This window comes from Myodes glareolus, chromosome 21 (assembly GCF_982192425.1).
Source record: "Myodes glareolus chromosome 21, mMyoGla1.1, whole genome shotgun sequence".
NCBI classification, from domain to species: domain Eukaryota; kingdom Metazoa; phylum Chordata; class Mammalia; order Rodentia; family Cricetidae; genus Myodes; species Myodes glareolus.
The window spans coordinates 27,058,838-27,080,388 of NC_142046.1; the positions used below are offsets into that span (position 1 = coordinate 27,058,838).

General features: G+C 39.5%; 1 protein-coding gene across 2 annotated transcripts in view; it reads left to right on the forward strand.

The window, feature by feature from the left end:
• Positions 1–21,551, forward strand: part of Kynu (kynureninase) — a 134,619-nt gene that overhangs the window by 7,909 nt on the left and 105,159 nt on the right. For both annotated transcript variants that reach the window (XM_048425848.3, XM_048425849.3), the window contains exon 2: positions 709–890. In XM_048425848.3, coding sequence (XP_048281805.3) covers positions 722–890 — 169 coding nt within the window. In that variant the 5' untranslated portion in view covers positions 709–721. The remainder of the gene's footprint in view (positions 1–708; positions 891–21,551) is intronic.

Below are 21,551 nucleotides of genomic sequence, written 5' to 3' on the forward strand. Positions count from 1 at the left end.
CCACAGATACCAAAATCAAAATAAAACACAAAATCAAAAAAAAAAACTTAAAAAATAAAAACCCCAGCAAATTAACAACAAAAATTCTTCTTCAGTCTTAACAATTTTTGGTTTTGTTTGTTTAGAGAAGTTATCACTGTGTATCCCTGGCTAGGCTGGAAATCTCTCTGAAATCCAGCTTGACCTCAAACTCACAAAGATTTGCCCCTGCCTCCCTGTTGTGCCACCACACCGAGTGTAGTATTTTCAAACATCTCTAAGTTACTACTATTGTTATTTTATCTATAATAAAAGTCTTAGGATGAGGTTTAAAGCAAGTAATTACACCAATCCTTCCATTGTCTGAGTTACAGGAATGGAACCTAGGTTTTCAGGATTGGCAGCAAGAGCCTTTGCTCCTGGTGCCCTTTCTCCAGCCGTTTCTGTTTGTTGGTTTTTTTTTTTGGGAGGGGGGGGTGCTAGGTTTCAGTACGTAGCCCATCCTCGTGTGACACTCATGATGTAGCCCACGCTTGTGTCTATCTCTCAGGTATTCTACCTCAGCCTTCCAGTTCCAAGATGATAGGTGTGTACCGCCACTCCTGGCTCTAATTCCATTGTTTCTTGAGTTACGAAACTGGGAATCTGAGTTTAAAATTTCGAAAAGAGATAATACTCTGCAGAAAAGTGACGGTGGCTATATTGTTTCATCATTTACTTCCTTCTCAGAGACCAGCTTGTGATGGAGCCCGCGCCTCTTGAGCTACCGGCGGACGCAGTGCAGCGCGTCGCGGCTGAACTCCAATGCCACCCAACAGATGAGAGAGTTGCTCTCCGCTTGGATGAGGAAGATAAGCTGAAACATTTTAGAGACTGCTTTTATATCCCCAAAATGCGGGATCTGCCTTCAAGTAAGACTCCTGGGGAGGGTTTTATAAATCAATTCAGTAATTAATTTATCTCGGCTAAAAACATAGGATTGTCATAAGTCTTTGAAAACCATTGTTCTGTGGCATAATAGCGCTCTTAACTGCTGTTTCTGAGAAAATAGCAGGCCCCTGGTGCTACGCTATCAACCCGTCCACCTACCCGAGCCTCATAGTCTTTATGTTTCTTATCCTTCCTGAATACACTGCTCACAAGGCGCTTCTGCTGTCTACTGCTCTGAATAATATAGCTGCTGATTGAAAGCCAAGGCAGAGGCGTCTGCTTGTTCTCAGCACTTAAAGCACAAAGCAATGCTTTTCAAAGTGATATTGGAACATGTCTTATATTGTGGCATCTCATTGATGATAGTGTGGCGCTTGTCTGAGAGCTAATGCGTTTGTGACTGGGGGTATTAGGAGGCATATTATGTGAACAGCTATCTTTGCATGCTGTGAAAAAGGCAACACGTGTCAGAGCTGCAAGAAGCCCACACTGCATTTCTAATACGACAAAATGACCTGAATGGTTCTGTTTTGGGGGAAACGTCCTGTTTGTAAACATATGTAGCCCAGGCCCACATAATATGAAGAATCTCACCTTGAACTCCATTCCAGGTTGACTTGAATGAATCACGAAATCAGCCTCATGTGATCTATACATTTCAACTTCCTTTAGTTTTCCTTCAAATTTAATAAAGTGGACGCAATTTCAAATACTCAGAATCCAAGACCCTCCACTAACATTATTTGGACTAGGATTGGGTCACATATTCTCATTTGGCTTCCGCTGTGTGAACACCCATGTGAAATGTGACACTTACAGCATCGATTCAGGTGTGACTGCCATGTCTAGCATCAGCCGTAATTTTGGAAAGATGAAAGTGGAGTGCAAACCAGGTGTCACAGGAGGAATATTCTTGCCTCAGAGTTGGACACTTAAAAATAGATCAGATGTAAAATTTAGTGGTGGGAATTGCAGCATATTGTTTTCCTATGTGTTACAAATAGAAGACTCTGGAGTGGAGATATGGCTCAGTGATTAGGTGTACATACTGCCCTTCTGGAAGAACAGAGTTTAATTCTCAGCACCCATATCAATGAATTTCAACTGTCCGGAATTCCAGCTCCAAGGGGATTCAATACCTCTGGCCACTTTGGGCACCTGATGCACACACCCACACAGAAGCAGACATACATATAAATTTTAGATAATTTAATTTTTTAAATAGAAGTTTCTTGCACTGCCTATATAATCAATTAAGAGGTGGTATCATTTTCCCATCTCTAAGAATAATATCTGCTTTGAGTTTTTGCCAAACAGATCTGCTTAGGCAAATCATGGCTGATTCTTAAAGAAAACAAAGAGTGATGGTACATTGATTCACTAATTAATTAAAATTTGTTTTAATAACTTGAATTTCAGAGAGTTAAAAAAACTAATTTATCAAGACAAAGCATGGTTTCCTCACAAGCAGCCTGAGGGTGAATAGGGATGTGTAAGCTCAGTCTAGGTTTCCAGCAGAATTGTTCAAAGTGAATATGCTTTATAAACATTTTCTTGCATACTATTATAGACAGGATCTGAATATTCATAGTGAGCTGGTGGTATTTTTTAATGCTTTACATCGTTCTGCGGGTTATAGCCAAACATGGAAGAAAGGAAGGAAGGGATGGAGGGAGAAAGGAAGGGAGGGATGGAGAGAGGAAAGGAGGGAGGAAGAAAGGATGGTAGGGGGGGAGAAAGGGAGAGAGGGAGAGAGGAAAAGAAAGAGAAAATGTAAGTGAGTAGTACATAGTGGTTGTGAGGAAAGGGGCCATAAGACCAAAGAAGTAAAAGTATTGGAGGTGAGGGAAGGGGTTGAACTTCAAGACACACTTGAAATATTTATTAAACAGTAGATTTAAAATTAGCAGACACTGACCCAGCCCAGCTTTATGGTATAGGTTAAATAGCAGTGATGTGATCCTTTTAATTAGCTTGTTTTAGGCAACTACTCATCTAAAAAAATCAATAAAGTGTTTTGTTGATTTATTTTGTGTGGTCCTGACTTAGAGTTCAGGAAGGTAAGAGTTAAGCTTCACAGAAGTAGGAAAGGCATGGGTACAACGAGAAGACTGGGTCAGGCATGGTCGCTTCTTTAGGAGACTTTCAGAGTTTACCTAAAACTTGCCCCCACCAAACTTGAACAAAAGAGTCCTGATAAAATGTCTTTTTCTTTATTTTAAAAAGGATGTATTTAAATGTATGTGTGAGGAGTCTGCATTAGTTTAACCACTCTACATACATGTACATACATACATGATGCCCTTGTGGACTGGAGGGCATCAGATCCCATGGAACTGGAGTCCCAGTCTGTTGTGAGCTGCCTAATGTAGGTGCTGAGAACCTGGCTTCTGTGCCAATGCAGTAAACACTCTCCGCTGCCAAGCCATCTCCCCAGTGACACATTCATCCTTAATAGCCACACACCAAGCTAACAATTCTAATACTATACAGGAAAATGAGAGTAGAATCAGGGAACAGCTAACAGCTGGGTTAACAGTAAAATTACGAATTTGAGACTCATCAACATTTAAGTAACATTTGAAAATATAGGCTTGAACATTAAGAAGTACACATTCACCGGAATAAAATTTCTGGAAGCAAAACTGTAAGCAAGAGCCTGGAAAAAAGTAAACTCTTAGAAGGGTGGGGGAAAGCAAGTCAGGGCACACAGAATGTGTTTAGAGAGGCATTCAAAGGAATGAGGGTGCTTACCGGTTTCCACAGTCAGAGCCTGAATCCAGCAGTTAAGAAAATGTTATTTAGTAGGCTTAACTTTAATCAAGTCATTGGAGTGATAGTGGGGAGGCATTCTTGCAGATGTAACTGGAAGAACGGAAACTGGAATTTACAGCCATTCTCCAAGAATCTTTCCGCTGAAAAGAAGAAAACCAGTGATCACAGAGAGAGAAAGGAAACCTCAGATGTCTTTGATCATGGCTGCACTTTAAGAAGAAGAAGCTGAGAATAGTGTGCAATAGAGGTTGTGTTTCTCAGCTTAGAAGAGTTTCTATTAGCTTTGTTGTCTGCCCCCGCATTTTCAGCTCATGGGACCCACAAACCTTAGATAATATACACTGTTAAAGTTAAAGACAGTCTTTGTGGGTTCTCAAGAGATGGGGATAGTGGGCAGGATCAACAACTCAGATAGATATTTCTTGAAGAATTTTCATGGCCCCATCTGATCATTACATCCACCTGGCAAGACAGCCCATTCCTTAATCTTCAGTGTGGGAAAGGATTAGAATAAAAATGTGTTTATCAAGAATCCAAGCTTTCACCCAAGAGTGGAGGCAAATTCTCCTTTCCCCTTCAGTTGTTCTCTCATTCTATTACTGCAATAAAGCACCATGACCAAGGCATCTTTTTTTAAAATTGATATTTACTGAGCTCTACATTTTTCTCTGCTCCCGTCCCTGCCTCTCCCCTCCCCCTTCAACCCTCCCCCAAGGTCTCCATGTTCCCAATTTACTCAGGAGATCTTGTCATTTTACTTCCCATGTAGATTAGATCTATGTAAGTCTCTCTTAGTGTCCTCATTGTTGTCTAAGTTCCCTGGGATTGTGGTTTGTAGGCTAGTTTTCTTTGCCTTTTGTTTAAAAATCACTCAAAATAACGTTTTCTAGCTCCATCCATTTTCTAGCAAAATTCAAGATGTTGATATTTTTTTCTGCTGTGTAGTACTCCATTGTGTAAATGTACCACATTTTCCTTATCAGTTCTTTGGTCAAGGGGCATTTAAGTTGTTTTCAGCTTCTGGCTATGACAAACAATGTTTTTGTGAATATAGTTGAGCACATGTCCTTGTGGCACGATTGAGCATCCTTTGGATATATACCCAAAAATGGTATTACGGGTCTTGAGGAAGGTTGTTTCCTAATTTTCTGAGAAATCACCACACTGACATCCAAAGGGACTGTACCAGCTTGCATTCCCACCAGCAATGCAGAAGTGTTCCCTTTTCCCTACAACCTCTCCAACATGAGTTGTCATCAGTGTTTTTGATCTTGGCCATTCTTATAAGTGTAAGATGAAATCACAGAGTTGTTTTGATTTGCATTTCTCTGATGACTAGGGATGCTGAACATTTTCTTTTGTGTCATTCAGCCATTTTAGATTCCTCTGTTGAGAGTTTTCTGTTTAAGTCTGTATTCATTTTTTTAATTGGATTATGTATTCTATTGATGACCAATTTCTTGAGTTCTTTGTATATTTTAGAGATCAGATCTGTGGGGTTAGTGAAGATCTTTTCCCATTCTGTAGGCTATTGTTTTGTCTTGTTGACCATGTCCTTTGCTTTACAGAAGCTTTTCAGAAGTGTTCCCTTTACCCCACAATCTCTCCAGCATAAGTTGTCATCGGTGTTTTTGATCTTGGCCATTCTTACAGGTGTAAGATGGAATCTCAGAGTTGTTTTGATTTGCATTTCTCTGATGACTAGGGATGCTGAACATTTTCTTTTGTGTCATTCAGCCATTTTAGATTCCTCTGTTGAGAGTTTTCTGTTTAAGTCTGTATTCATTTTTTTAATTGGATTATGTATTCTATTGATGACCAATTTCTTGAGTTCTTTGTATATTTTAGAGATCAGATCTGTGGGGTTAGTGAAGATCTTTTCCCATTCTGTAGGCTATTGTTTTGTCTTGTTGACCATGTCCTTTGCTTTACAGAAGCTTTTCAGAAGTGTTCCCTTTACCCCACAACCTCTCCAGCATAAGTTGTCATCGGTGTTTTTGATCTTGGCCATTCTTACAGGTGTAAGATGGAATCTCAGAGTTGTTTTGATTTGCATTTCTCTGATGACTAAGGATGTTGAACATTTCTTTCCTTAAGTGTCTTTCAGACATTTTAGATTCCTCTGTTGAGAGTTCTCTGTTTAAGTCTGTACTCCATTTTTTTATTGGATTAAGTGTTCTTTTGGTGTCCAATTTCTTGAGTTCTTTGTATATTTTGGAGATTAGACCTCTGTCTGATGTGGGGTTAGTGAAGATCTTTTCCTATTCTGTAGGCTGTTGTTTTGTCTTGTTGACCGTGTCCTTTGCTTTACAGAAGCTTTTCAGTTTCAGGAGGACCCATTTATTAATTGTTTCTCTCAGTGTCTGTGCTGCTGGGGTTATATTTAGAAAGTGGCCAATACATTCAAGTGTATTTCTTACTTTCTCTGCTATGAGCTCCAGTGTGACTAGCTTTATGTTGAGGTAATGGGGAGAGCAGGGATACAAGGAACATACCTAAACATAATAGAGGCAATATACAGCAAGCCAACAGCCAACATCAAACTAAATGGAGAGAAACTCCCAGGGATCCCACTGAAATCAGGAGCAAGACAAGGTTGTCCACTCTCTCTATATCTATTCAATATAGTTCTTGAGGTCCTAGCTAGAGCAATAAGACACAAAAAGGAGATCAAGGGGATACAAATCAGAAAAGAAGAGGTCAAACTCTCACTGTTTGCTGATGATATGAAAACTTACATAAGTGATCCCCAAAATTCAACCAAAGAACTTCTATGACTCATAAACACTTTCAGTAATGTAGCAGGATTCAAGATTTAAAAAAAAAATTACTAAATCACTAAAAAAAAATTAGTAGCCCTCCTGTACACAGATGATAAAAGGGCTGGGAAAAAAATCAGAGAAACAACATCCTTCACAATATCCACAAATAGAATAAAATATCTCAGAGTAACGTTAACCAAACAAGTGGAAGACTTGTATGTCAAGAACTTTAAATCTTTGAAAAAAAAATTAAAGAAGGCACCAGAAAGTGGAAAGATCTTCCATGCTCTTGAGTAGGCAGAATTAACATAGTAAAAATGGCAGTCTTATCAAAAGCAATCTACAGATTCAATGCAATGCCAATCAAAATCCCCCCAAAATTCTTCACAGACCTTGAAAGAACAGTACTCAACTTCATATAGAAAAGCAAAAAACCCAGCATAGCCAAAACAATTCTGTACAATAAAAGAACTTCTGGAGCTTCTGGCGGCATCACAATCCCTGGCTTCAAACTCTAATACAGAGCTACAGTGCTGAAAACAGCCTGGTATTGGCATAAGAACAGACAGGAGAACCAATGGAACTGAATAGAAGGCCCGAATATCAGTTCACACACCTTCAAACACCTGATTTTTGACAAAGAAGCAAAAGATCAAATTTGAAAGAGAAAGCATATTTAACAAATGGTGCTGACTTAACTGGATATCAACATGTAGAAGAATGAAAATAGACCAAGGCATCTTATAATAGAAATCATTTAATTTGACTTATGGTTTCTGAGAGTTAGAGTCCATGATGGAGAAGCAAAGAACAACTGAGAGATTTCATCTTGTTGCACAACTGCAGATAGAAACAGTGGGAACCATATGAGCCTTTGTAAACCACAAAGCTGTATCTAAGTGCTGCACCTCTTCCAACAATGCCACACTTCCTAATCCTTTACAAACTCTTCCACCAATTTGAGACTAAGTATTAGAATGCATGTTCCTATGAGGGTTGTTTTCTCTCAAATGCCCACAGTTGTGCATCTTTTCCCCTAAGAGGAACTTATTTTCAAGAGCATGGGGGAGATCTTTTTTTAAGTCCTCAAAATATATCCTTTCTTTGGATGTCTTCCACCCCACAATTTCCAGACCACATAGAGGACCAATAGACGCGAAAAGCACTTAAGACTGTATCAGTGGTGAGGGTACGTCGGACAGTGAACCATAGTTTTCTCAATCTTCCTCTTAGATGATAAAGTCCCAAGGGATTTGAGGGAGAATAGCCTTGCATCCTCATAAAAATCAAAACCATCCTCTCTTTGTAGCCATGAATTGCCTGTAGCTATTTACCTATTGGTGCAAGCATGTGAGCTTTATCCCATTCATATTGCTATCTTAAGTTATTTTTCAGGTGTTATTTAGGTGATCATATTTTTAAGTATCTTGGGTGTACCTGCCTGTCATACATAGGAGACACAATCATCCAGTAGACGTCCTGATCCTCTATCTCTTAGGTTATCCAATCCTAACTGGGCAGCTCCAACATATATACATATAAACAATCCTAAAGGGATTCAGCAGGTTATATTTATAAATTTATATAGGCATGTGTAACAATAATAATTAAATAATAAAAAGTCATGAAAAAAGGAAAGGATAACCATTGCTCCCATAGGATAATATCAAGAAATCTAATAGCATTTAACAGGACTTAATGAGGTGTTGTGGTATGTAATGTTAGTGTTAAGTCACTCCCAGCGATACACAAAGATATGAACTCATTCCATTCTGAACAATAGTGGGCTAGACACAGATACAATTTTTATTCACAAAAATATATAAACAAGATTAATGGGTCTTTACAATGTGAGTAAATCTCTGTATTCAGATATGTGGGTACCATTTTACAAATTAGTGTCAGATCTCTGTGCACAGCATGAGTTCAGAGGCTCATGTGTGACTCCATGTGTGAAACAGCCTGCTACTGAAAGAGGATTATTTTTGTTTTAAGGTTTTTTTTTTTTTTTGATGTTGCTGCGGGCTACAGCAAGGAACTCCTATGCTGTGGGTGACACACTACCCAGTCAGCCTCAAAGACCCAAGTTCATGTATCTCTGTTAGAAAACTAATATTTGAATTTGTCATGAATTTGCTGCTGACACTGGGGGCAGGAAAACTGGGAACAAGTTCAGGAAGGCCCACATTGCTTTTGTCGTCAGAGATGTGGCCAAGAAACCGGAAGCTGGATCAATGCATGGCTACGGGGAAATCAGACGGTTGGTAACATCAGAAAACAATGAACAATTGCAATGTCCCGTTCATTCTTTAGGGGATTTTGCTCTGACAGGAACAGGAATAGTAGGATTCTCCTAGCATTGTGACAGACCACGAAGCCTGTGGTTAGGCTTTCTGGGTCTGTGAATTCCTCAAGATTAGCAAGACACCCTGAAGCTCCTTTACAGTTTTATTATATTTTCACTTCTGGCTTCCTAACCTAATCTACAGATGGCCCTTAATCATGAAGCTCTATCCCAACCAGCTTATCACAAACTGAAAATATCCTTAAGTGAAAAGGGGCTTGAAAGTTCAAAACCTTAAGTGGAATTTAAGTCTGTTAAGTTGAACCAACTCATGCCTCTGCTATCAGTCCTCAAGAATAATTAGAAGGCCACTAGACACTGCACAATAGACACCAGTGTCATCCTGGAAGTACTTCACCATGTCAAGTTGTGTCTGACTGCTACCTAAGTACAAAATGCAAGCAAGGGTTTCCAGAGTGCAAACAAAAGTAAACACCCATTGTACCAGATCAGAATAAATTTTTTTTAAAAAAGCTTTATTTTAAAACATTTTAAAGGGAGAATAGGATAGCACCCTCATCTTTCATTTTAATGGCCAGGAACAGAGTTGCTCCTTAGGAAGTTTGACAGGCAGAATTATATCTATTGGATAATGGAAGAAAAAGAAGCCGTCCCTCGCCTCTTGCTTTCCTTCTGAGGCATCTTCATCTTCAACTAAAGTTTTGACCTGATTCCTCAGAGAACTGTGATCTCAGATTTATGGACGTGAGCATAAGTCTCAGATAAGTGCTATTCCAGACTGCTGAGATGCAATTCAATATTGCCAACAGTGATAACAAACCAGTTACATTCGTATCACAATTATTAAAATTGGAACAATTTTATAATTATGGCAGTTTGTACGCAATGAATTCAGATTACATGCCTGGTTCTTCCTGGGGAAAGGGGGGCTCTAAATAATCAAAACATGAAGAAAACAAGGACAACTGGGCCCTCTGTTTTCAACTAGTGATTGTAACATAACCAGCAACCATTTCATGTCCATCAACATGCAAAATCATTGTGCATCTTTGACGAACAGAATATCCTTTATTTATTTTGCTTTCCTTCCCTAGCTTTGTTCCCTGCCCCTTTCCTTCTCCCTGCCCTTTAACATGGAAAGAAATTCTCAATTTAGGCAAAATTGAAAATAAAAACAAAAGCAATTTATTTTAGCTGTCTTAAATAAAGAGTTACAGTGTCCCAGTGATAAGGCAAAACTCTGCGTCAGGACTCTAATCAGACCACCCAGTCCTGGAGAGGACAATCAGGGAGCAGCCTGAACAGAAGTAGGAAAGAGTCCTATGTGCGAGTTGTATTGCACACTTGTCAGGGAGGGAACAGAAAAGTTAGCGACAAGCTCAGTAGAAAAGCTCTTGTCACTCTAGCCATCCCAGGCCTTAGCAGATGGACACAGGAGCAGGACACAGTCATCTGAGCTGTTAGTGTCAAGACTTTGCATATTGGAGTCTCTTGTGCCTGAACCAATTACTAAGGAAAGTAAAAGCATTCTGTGATGTTCTGGGTGTGCAGGGTCTCCTGTTCCACTTTGGGTGATGGTCTTGTTGTCCCCTCCCTGACCCTCTGGCGTTCTCAAACACCTGGGAGGCAGGAAGAGGGAACAGGTGGCCATCTCAAGGTCTCATCTGTACAGCAGCCACAGAAGCCACAAAGGCTGTTCCGGAGGAGAATGGAATTTGGTCTCGTGGAATATTTGTAAAACTTGGCCAAAATAAGACTCGGTGAAGAGCCCTGTTTCTACTTCCATTTAAGAAGCCTCTGATGACACAGCCCAGCATTGAGAGAGGGCACCCAGTGAGCCTCTTGTCAACAGCCGGGAGACCCAAAGCCTGTGAGAAGGGAGATGTGTTTGAAAGGAGATCTTTATTAGCAACCTGATAACCCTAGGCAGCACTGAGGATCTGGAATCCATCCTCATATGCTTACTCTGCTCTCAGTGATTTTTCTCTAGGGAAAGGAGACAAAGACAAGGCTCAGGATTGTCATGTGGATTCGTCACCCAGCCTGTCCTTTACGGTCTGATTGATCATAAACTTGAAACTTTATGCCACACACTGTCATGTAAAACTTTGTTGGCAAAAGAAGGTCAGAAGTAGGTAGCCTAGGTAGCATCTTCTCCAATGGACTTGTAAATCTTGGCACAGAAGGTAACCTTAAAGGAGAAAGACTGGATAGCTTCCAGTGAAAGAAACTAGAGGGGTCACACAACATGGAGTTGGCCAGGACAATGAGATGGTCCCTCCTTCAAACTTCCAGCCATCATTCCATTTTGATCAAAATGAGACTGAACATGCAGTATGTAGAATGGTAGACTGAAAATTGAAATTCTAGCCTAGGACTGGGCAGAGTGACATGTACCTCTAAAATCCTGACACTTGGGAGGCAAAGGCAGGCGCTGTGAGTTCAAGGCCACCGTGGTCTACACAGGGAATGATGCCAGGACAGCCAGAGGTTTGAAAGAGAAAAGAGAGAGAGAGAGAGAGAGAGAGAGAGAGAGAGAGAGAGAGATAGAGAGAGAGAGAGAGAGAGATTCTAGTAATTTCAAATCAAACAATTCTGTAATAGCATCTGAATCCTACCTGTCACATAGCTACTCACTAATCATGTAATGTTTTCACATACCAGTATAGGGAAGGACATGATACATATGTCCTTCTTGATACTTTCTTTCAAAGTAAATAATGTATTTTTTGGAAGTAAATCTCATATTTCATTTTCTTTCAGTTATTTTTCTCTCCCTGTGCCCTCAAGCCAAAAATATTACCATAAATCCCTCTTGTAGCTATCACAACAATCTGTTCTAAGATGCTGTTGTCAAAGAAGCTTTGGGGCCTGACATGTGTCCTGGGTCGGGACCTCAGCTTTGACAAATTTGCCTTCTTGTGTCACTCTGGGCTTTGCCATCTCTAAAGCACAAAGTGGTGTCCTCTGGTTCACAGAAAAAGAATGTCAAAATTGGACAGCGATTTAAAAAAAAAAAAATGTCCTTCAAAATAATTAAAGAATGTTAATCGTTTATCCTGATTTATTCTCATAATAGACATTTTAAGGTTTTACTTTGCTGAAACTGAGTGAATGCAAATGCCGATAGTCACACTGGATGCTGATGTATAAATTACAGCAAGGCCAGCGGCGCGTCCATCCTGACTTCACACCAGTCACCTAGGACACTCACTCACTAACATATGAATTCTTTATAGAATCATTTTATTTCCAAATATTCTATGCATATAGAAAATGTTGGCATTTCTTTCGAACTACATGGTCACTTCTGAGTTCACTTCATAATTTTGAAAAACATGATGTCGATGACAATAATAATAATAATAATAATAATAATAATAATAATAATAATAATAACAATAATGGGTTTGACAGATGGCTCAGAGGTTGAGAGCACTTGCTGCTCTGCCAGCGGACCTGAGTTTGGATCAAAGCACCCATGTCAGACAGCTTACCACCTCCTGTATCTCCATCGTCAGGGGATCTGATGCCCTCTTCTGGTTCCCATGGGCACCTGTACAAGCTTGACAGGCAGGCACACACATGATAAAAGTACATGTGAATTTAAATAACGATAACAATAAAAATGATAAAGTTAATTCATGTTTTGTGCATTAAACTTCCGCTGGATTCTCAGTATGAGATTGTTATTGCTTATGTTTGTTCTGAGGAGACGGAATTGTTCTGAGGATGTGATCTGTGAGACAGCTGGGTGAAACCTTTCTCCTGGAGCCTCACGTGAGCCACTTGACGTAATACCATAAGCTGACCGATATGCATTTCATCAGTGCAAAGTGGAAAGACTTTCTTGACAGGGTTCTATTCTTGAATCTTAAAACATTTTGAGTGGGGTCCTTCAAGTCTTATATTCCTGAAATTGCATGGCATATTAAGTGGAATGTAAAATCTCATTTACAGCCTTGGTATTTTCATTAAGTATGAGGAATCTGTATTTTGTTTGTTTGCTTTATTTTGTGATTTTTGTGAATTGAATTGAGCGGAAGACTTCCTAGAGTAAGCCTGGGTAATTTTCTAGGTGATATTTTTTTAGAATGCTTAATACAGAGGCACTCTATAAGAACAAGTTCATCTTGATCAATATTTGATTCTGGCCCAGGCACTGATGCTTCTTTTTTAAAACAATAGCCTAGAAAGTAAATCTAAGGAAGCAGGTGAAGATTCGCTTAGCATTTACAGCATTTTTAGAGCCATTATTTCATTAATGGGTCATAATCACATTAAACAGCAGCAACCATGTAGGTGTATAGAAATACTTTTATATATAAGAATATAAATACACTTACATGATCCAAAAATAAGTAGCAGTTTACCTATTTCAATTATAACATACCTGTAACTGATATGCAGTGTATTTTCAATTAAGAGTTTGTGTGAACAAGTTTTATTACTAAGTGAATGGCCTAAACACCTAATGAGCACATTTTGTGTGTGTGTAGAATGCAGTATAATGGAAAATTCATATGTATAGAAGACATAAAACTCTACGTACAGACATTAAACTAATTACAACTTAAAATAGCTTCATTAGTATGCCTGCAACTACTAAACGTCTATTTCCTTTGAGTTAATCAACCCAGTAAAAGCTAACGGAGCTTAAGTCACTCCAAGGAGGCCCCCTAGGGAAATCTACCTGTTGGATTCAGTCACCTCAGCAGAAGTTCTGAAAATCTTCTTTGGCACCAGAGGTGAGAGGCAGTAGCTGTAAACCCGAAATGCCAGCTGAAGGGAAGAGTAACTACTCTAAGGGTCTGGTGGTCCATTGTGGAGAGACATTTCTGGAATACTCACAATAATTGCCTCCCCAGGGAAGGAGCTGATGTGCATGCACTGAGCGCTGAGTTAGGTTTCCTTTTGTTCCTGTGCTTTGCAGCATTCTCGGTTTTGTTTCTAACGTCATTTTCCCCTTTGATGGAGGGCTTAGAAGCAACATCAGCAACAGAAAAACAAGTTCAGACTTCATTTTTCTGAAGTTAGGACAAGCGTTAGATGAAGCTTCACATCAAATATGACGCGGAAATTTTATTTTTAACACATGCATACAGCATGCGCACTGATCCAATCATGGTGATGAGCAGGTACAGTTCCCTGTCAGAACTTTATGCTTGGAGTCATCAAGTTCCTTACTCCTGATTCTTCATAAAATGCTGAACAACTATGATCTATATTGGGGGACTTTGTGCAATGAGATAACAGACTTTCCTCCCTCAGCTTAACTTTGGTAATTGGCCCTCTGACCTGCCTCCAAACATTTGTTCTCTTCTTGCTCAGCCTTTAGCAATCATGAACAGACACTCACGTTGACATTTTTTGACATGGAGATAAAAGAACATGTAGTATTTCTCTTTCTCTGTCTGGCTTTTCTGGTTGCTTGACTGACGTTGGAATTGTTAAATGATTATGAGTCATTGTTTTAAACTAGGTCTTACCTAGGACCAGCATTGAAATTCACTTACAGACATCCACACTTAAGTTTGATGGAGTTTGGCACCAACAAGGTGAAACTATGCTATTTATCAGGCCTTCTAAAAGAGCAAGAGAAATGGGCTATAAGAGTCAAATGTGCCAAATGGGCAGCTTCAATCACTGTGAAAAACAAGAGTTACCTTAATCCTCTGCACCCTGTAATATGTAATCCTTTACAAACAGCCTGGAGGAACCTGTGTTAACAAAGCCATTAGTTTCCTTTATTTCACCCCAGTCTCACAAGAAAAGTAATTTTTAAATTATCAGTCATCTGGTTCTTCTGTTTGTATTTCCTTCTGTCTTTCTGCACCTATGAAATCAACTTTTTATGGATTAGGTTATTGTTTGGTTCTTTAGTTGTCTTTATTTCCGTTTGTTTTGTTTGTGCTTTAGCTAGATCCTCATCACATAGCCTCAGCCTGGTGTTACATTCTCAATTCTTTTTCTGACAGCCAAGTCTAGGGCTTGGTCATTGGAACATGAATTCTATGTTATTCAATGAAATAGCCCTTGACACTAGAATTACAAGTAAAGTCAAATAATATCTTTCATAAGTTGCTGTCATTTTGTTCTCCAATAAATTAAATCCACTAAATCACGGAGTAAATATGGGTTAAAGTGATGGGCGTTTTTTATTAATTAACTTGTTGCTCAGATTTGCAATAATGGATTTCCATAACCTCACACTCCAAATAACCAAACTGTCATCATGGCCAAATAAGTAGACTTCCAGAATAAATCCAAACTCTTTTCTTAAGTCTAATTTAATATAATTATATAGAGAAAGCTGAAATTTTTAAGTGTATCTGTGAGGAGTGCTCTGGGTTGAAGTGTGTCCTTTCAACATCCATGCTGAGCATCAGTGAGATGGTTCAGGAGCTGGAACCACTTGGTATCAATTCTGATAATCTGTGGTCAGTACCTAGATATTACATGGAAGAAGGAGAAATGACATCCTCAACGTTGTCCTCTGACCTCCACATACATGTAAAACAAACAAAAATGCATGTGGAATAAATGCTATTTTAAAGATGAATCAAGTTAAGCTGTCCCTAATCTGCCATGAGTTTGTATTTTTATAAAAAGAGGAAATCAGGAGACAAAGTGACAAGAAATAAACTGCGGGCTGCACATTAAGAGAGCCATATACCAGACAGGGGTAGAGATTTAGAAGAGGTCCTTCCTCCCTGGCTGCGAAGGAATTAATGCAGGTGCCTTCTGATGTTGGGCTTCTAGCCTCCGTTGCCACGAGACAATAAACTTCTCTGTGGTAAGCCTCCTCATTTGTGACACATTCTTAGAAAAGAACTGTCCTATTTCTATATTTTGGAATTGTTAAATTGAAAATAAATCCAGAGGGCTTATAACACTAGTACAAAGTTTTCCAGTTGCAACGTATTGTACATACTTGGAGTATAAAGACATTAAGAATGTATCAAGTTGTCAGAGGGACCTATGGAGGAACTCAGCAACACCTCTTTTATTCTTTTAAGCAGATCAACATGATCAGGAGATCATGCCATAGTTCTTGTCTTAGGTGTTCTCTATAGGTTCTTCCATGCTGATTGAATAAGAAAAAGCACTACAGTAGAGACTGTGTGATCAACAGGGCTTGGTTCACAAAGGTTCTTCCTTTGTGTAGAACAAGAGTATTATGTACTGTTGTGTCTACTTGAGGTTGGCAAAACAAAAGCAGCAAATGGTCAAAACCTGAACACAGATCATTGAGGCTTCGGACCAATAAGTCATTCAAAGTAGATCTAAATAGTATGGACTAAGGGAAAAGGCTGAGGTATCTCCTTTACTTCTCCTCCCCACTTCCAGTGAGAGTGAGGCCAATTCAAAAAAATTTTTCTTCTGATGGAGTAGAAGGAAAAATTTAAAAGATAAACACAAAAGATGCCCAAAGAATCAATCACTCCAGGTCTTAAGAGTTAGCCAACTTTGGGGTATCTGCTAAGATGGTATATATTAGTCATAGTTGACTTTAAAAGTAGTTTATAATAGTTCATTCAGGTATGGGGGAAACAAAACTAAAAAATGAAAAAGAAAAAAAAAGAAATAGAGATGATCAAACTCAGAGACATAACTGGACACTCTTAATTCCAAGAAAAGAACTTGGTCAGTGCCATCATTTCTACAATAACTTGTTGAGCAGAGCATCAAATTAAGCATATATTGAAATAAAAGAAGTTTTTGAGTTGAAAAAAATCCAAAATTAACAGCTGCTCTGCATCAATATTAACTTCATTTTGGAAGAAAGAAAAAAATATACCTCAAAAAAGGCGTACTGTGTATGTGTTTGTGTGTGTGTGTGTGTGTGTGTGTGTGTGTGTGTGTGTGTGTGTGTTGGGAGAAATCTGTCTCCTTAGTCCATCTTAATCCATGAATAAGAAGCATTAAATAGGTTATCTAATATGCTCACAGGATGTCAAATTGTGAAAAACTGGGAGTCGCGCACTAAGGATTTGGAATTATATATGTGCCCAGACCTACATTCTCATGAGTTATTCCTAGATATAATGGGATAGGAAAGATGCAAATATATTTGACAAAGTTTTACATATGAACTCCAACTATAATTTAAGAGTGGAAAATTGATAGTAGTGATTGACATGACATCAGTAACAATTGACAGGACAATCTTGAGAATGAGAAGCACTGAGTCATGGCTGACTTGAGGCCCAGCAACTAATGTTCTAACCAAAAAGACCTGGCTTTCACAGATACAGAATAACCTCTAGAAAACCAAGAAACACATAAATATGCTATGATTTCAAAGCAGTTTGGAAATGCTATGTTCAACCTATTTTCCTTCTCATTTAGTATGGGAAGAGGAGCTGTGTTGTAACAAAAAGCAAGGATTAGAACAGGAAGAAAAATATAAGCTATTTTTGGTCCACATGATCCTGAATGTTAATGCATATAAATGGAGGTGGAGCTTTTCCTTTGTCCCTGCTGCACAGTCACAAATAAACACGCAAAAGCTTATATTAATTACAGAGTGCTTTGCCTATAGCTCAGGCATATTACTAACTAGCTCTTACAACTTAAATTAACCCATTTCCATTAATCTATATTTGCATCATGCTTGTGGTTTTACCTGTCCTCTTGCATCTTATTTCTCCTGAGATTGACTTGTCTCTGCCTCTCCAACTCCTCCCTTCTTTCTCTCTGTATTTGTAGTTTCACTTCCTTACCTAGCTTTATGCTGCCTTGCTGTAGATCAAATCAGCTTATTTATCAACCAATGAGAGAAATAAATATTCACAGCATACAGGATTATCCCACAGCAAGGAGACATGCTGAATTCAGTACAGCTTCTTTCTGAAAACCTTATGAACACCCATACAGTCATTTTATTGATGCTATTTGATGACATGTCCTTCACAGCTTTCACAGATGCTGTTCCTCATGGTAAGATCCTGAGAAGCTTTGTACAATAAGTTATGTGTGAACATAGATAAGTTTCTTCCTCAACTCATGTCTCAACACTCCTCAAATTGCTGACCTTATGTTCTGTTCCCAAGTAAATAAATCTTCCTGGCAATATTAAGAAAAGGAAGGGAGAGTGGGGGAGAGAGAGAGAGAGAGAGAGAGAGAGAGAGAGAGAGAGAGAGAGAACTGTAATACTATGAGGTTTGAACCTGCAGATAATATCTTCCAGGTGAATAAATGACTCACTGATGAAATTTGCTTAAAGGGCAGTAATGTGATAAGAAATAAAATGAAATTCACTTTTGGTTTTTCTATATGATCTCACTATAAAATAAATTAGAATTAAGGGATGGAAGATCATGTTATAAATATTGCTTGGTAGTAAAGTGCTTGGCTAACATGTACGAGGCCTTGGATTCAATTTCCAGGACACTACAAGGAAGGAAGAAAGTTAGTTCAATTTGAAGAAGAGGATTACTTTATTTTGGACAGTTCAAAAGTCATTAATATTCTATTCTCAGTCAGATTATTGGAATGGGTATAATTTCATTTCTAAAGCAGGATCAAATTCCCTAGCATAAGATTTGATAGCAGATTTTGTCATTTTCATTTTGGAATTTTCTCCCTTCCCCCTGCTGCGATCGGTAAGCATTGAAGGGCCTCTCAGACCCTCTCAACTCTATCTGTAAATAACTCTTCTCTCCTCTTCATTCCTCTCCCAGACCCTATGCCATTGGTCATAGGCCTCAGTGACAGGAGGGAGACCTTTCTCCCAATCCATCTCCTCCCCAGTCCCTGAACATACTCAGGGGAGGGACCTTTTTTTAAAAAAAAAATATTTATTTATTTTGCATCGCAGCTGCAGTTTCTCCTCCCTTGTCTCATACCAGTTCCCTCCCCCATGTCTTCCTTTCACCCCCTCAGGGAGAGACCTTCTTCATTTTTTCAGTTATACAACTTAAAATTTTTCTCACAGCGACAAAATATCTGAGAAAAGTGACTTCAAGAAGATTCACTCTCTGCTCAGATTTTAAAAGATTTCAATGCACGATTAACCTCTTGACCTTGCCAGGACCATGCTGAGGGAGGACATCATGGTAAACTGGCTTGAAGAAATAAGGGTGCTGACCTAATGGTGCCCTGGAAACAGACAAAGGGACAGGGAGAAACTGGAACAAGGGATAGGTTCCAAAACATGACCCAATTACTACTTCCTTAAGCTTGCTTTCCACTTCTGAAGTTTCCACTATGTCCCTAAAATAACACCACCAGCAGGGCTCAAAAGCTAACACTGAGCCAAGGGACATTTCCTAAACACACCTTAAAATCCTACCCTTGACCCCCAAGCCACGTGACCATCTCATAAGGCAAAACGAGTTTAATATGTTTCCAGGACTCTTTAATGCCTCCACAGCTGCAGCAGCTTTCTAAAGCTCAAATCCAAATTCTCCTGAAACTAAAGGCAAACTCTCAACAGTGAACTCCAATAAAATGAAGAAGGGGTTGCGGTTGGTGAGGGGGAGCTGTATTCCTCCAAGGTACAAAAACCTTCAGTGCATATTTTTATTCTGAAAGAGAAAAAAGGTCGTGGGATTTATTGACGGGGGCGATGGACCAAGGTTAAGACCTAAACTCAACAGGGGAAGGCTTAATGAACATAGCTATCAGGAGACATGACTGTATACCTATAATTCCTGCACTTTGGACGTTGAAGCAGGGTAATTGGGGTTTTGAGACCAACCTAGGCTACATAATTAGACTCCCCACTTTGCCCCCTGCCAAAAGGGGTTAATACTTGTGCATCCAGTATTCAGGATTAGTAGTGTCATAATTCAAAACTCCAAGAGTGTGTGTGGCCTTGTTCCTATGGACATTGCCACCCGTAAGCTGCACTCTGCTTGGCTTCTGTCTCAGCTAGATCCAAAACAGCTTTGCTTGGCAAAAATTCAACTTTTCTGAAATCGCTCACTTCCTGGGGTCTCCATTGTGTCCTTAGCTTCCAACATTGCTTTGCCAAATACTTCTCACTGAGATCTTGGCTCTCTTCTACACTGCCTGGCCTCTTTGGTTTTCTCGTTTACATTCCCCTGTAATTCTTGCTTTTTATGTGCTTGCAAAACCAACACCTCCTAGATGGCAACAAAGTCAGCCTCCATCTCAAGCAGTAGCCCTCCTTTGGACCCCCACACGCACCTCATTTAAACCATGGCTACAGTTATTTCAGAATACTTGGGCTGCTAATCCTGTGAAAACACTTCCCTCGGCTATCCAGTGTGAGCAGTGCTCTCTCAAGGGCATCTTTTAAATGAGTTTGTATGCTCACTCTTTGACCACGGTGTGCTTTGCTGAGTCCTCAGGTATCTTCAAGGTATCTTCTCTGTTATTTCAGTCCAATTTAATTGCCTTTCTTTTAATGATACACAACTCTTTAGCATTTCGTGGGACTCCTTCTTTTGTACGCTCTTCTCTGGGAAAGCGCTAAGCTTTCCTAAGGTTCCCATTCTTTCTGCTGCATGTTCCTAATTCACACTGTACATTGATTAAAAGCATCCAGCAATATCCATGCTAATCCAGAGTTCCAAACTGCTCCCACTCACCCAACACCAAGTTTCACCTTAGCTGTTTAAGGAACATTGACACCTGTTTTGTTGTGCCAGGTTCAAAAGATGCAGCAAGGAGATTTATTAGTTGACAAGAAAAAATTATTTACAGTCACTTTTTATTTATTTGTTCGTTGTATTTATTTTTAGCTCTCGCCCGTCATGATGGCACATGCCTCTATTCCAGCACTGAAGAGGCAAAGGCAGGCAGATCTCTGTGAGTTCAAGACCAGCCTGGTCTATGGAGAGAATAACAGAACACAGAAAAACCATGTCGCAAGCAAGCAAGCAAACAAACAAACAAACAAACAACAAAAATTATTTCTCACAGATCAAAGTGTTGTCAGATCTGGTGTGTGGAAGGTCCCTGTCCTACACAGATGACTCCTCATTGGGTGTTCCCATGATGGAAAGGACTGGACTTTGTTAAGGCAAAGCCCTTCTGATGCACAATGCCTCCTTCTTATGCACAATGCCCCCTTCTGCTGCACAATGCCTCCAAAGTCTTCATTTCCTAATACCATCCGTCTGGGAAGTTGTATTTCAACTGATGAGTTTTGAGGGGAATCCAAACATTCAGAACATAGCATATTTGAACATTTTCTATGTATTTCTCCATATGCTTCACATTTTTCACAGTAGAATAATGTGCCTGTCTCCCTGAGGCAATTCTTTAAGATGCAATATATTTGACAAAGCATAATTAAAAGCATGGAGTAATTCACTCGCTGAGTAAACAGTGTTTCCTCAGATGCTCTAGAGTAGACACTATCTCAGCTTATCTCTCTGAATAGCCACCCTCAAATCTCAGGCAATACCTCAAAGGTTTATTTGGTCAGCTGGGAATGACTAAGTTAAATGGCTGCCATTCCGCAGATCCCACAGTCCCTGTGGCCCAGGACAGCAGGCTTGTTCCTTGCAGAGATGCTCTGTTCATTAGGCTCTTGAGGATGCAGTTACAGCATGTCTCAGCAGTTGTGGTGCTAGAGGGAAGGTAGGCTCTGAATGACCTACCTTTGCTGAGAAAAGAATCCAGCTTAGAAATGACATGTAATTCCTGCTCACCATTGACTTACCTGGATCAATCTTGTGTGCCCTACTCAGTCACAGGAGGGCAGGAAGTATGTTGTCAATGTATGCCCAGAAGACAGGAGACTCAAAAGCACTTGGCAAAGAACCCCAATGTTTTCCTTACTAAGAATCGATGTGTCCTGGTGTTGAAGCTGTGTCTTAAGT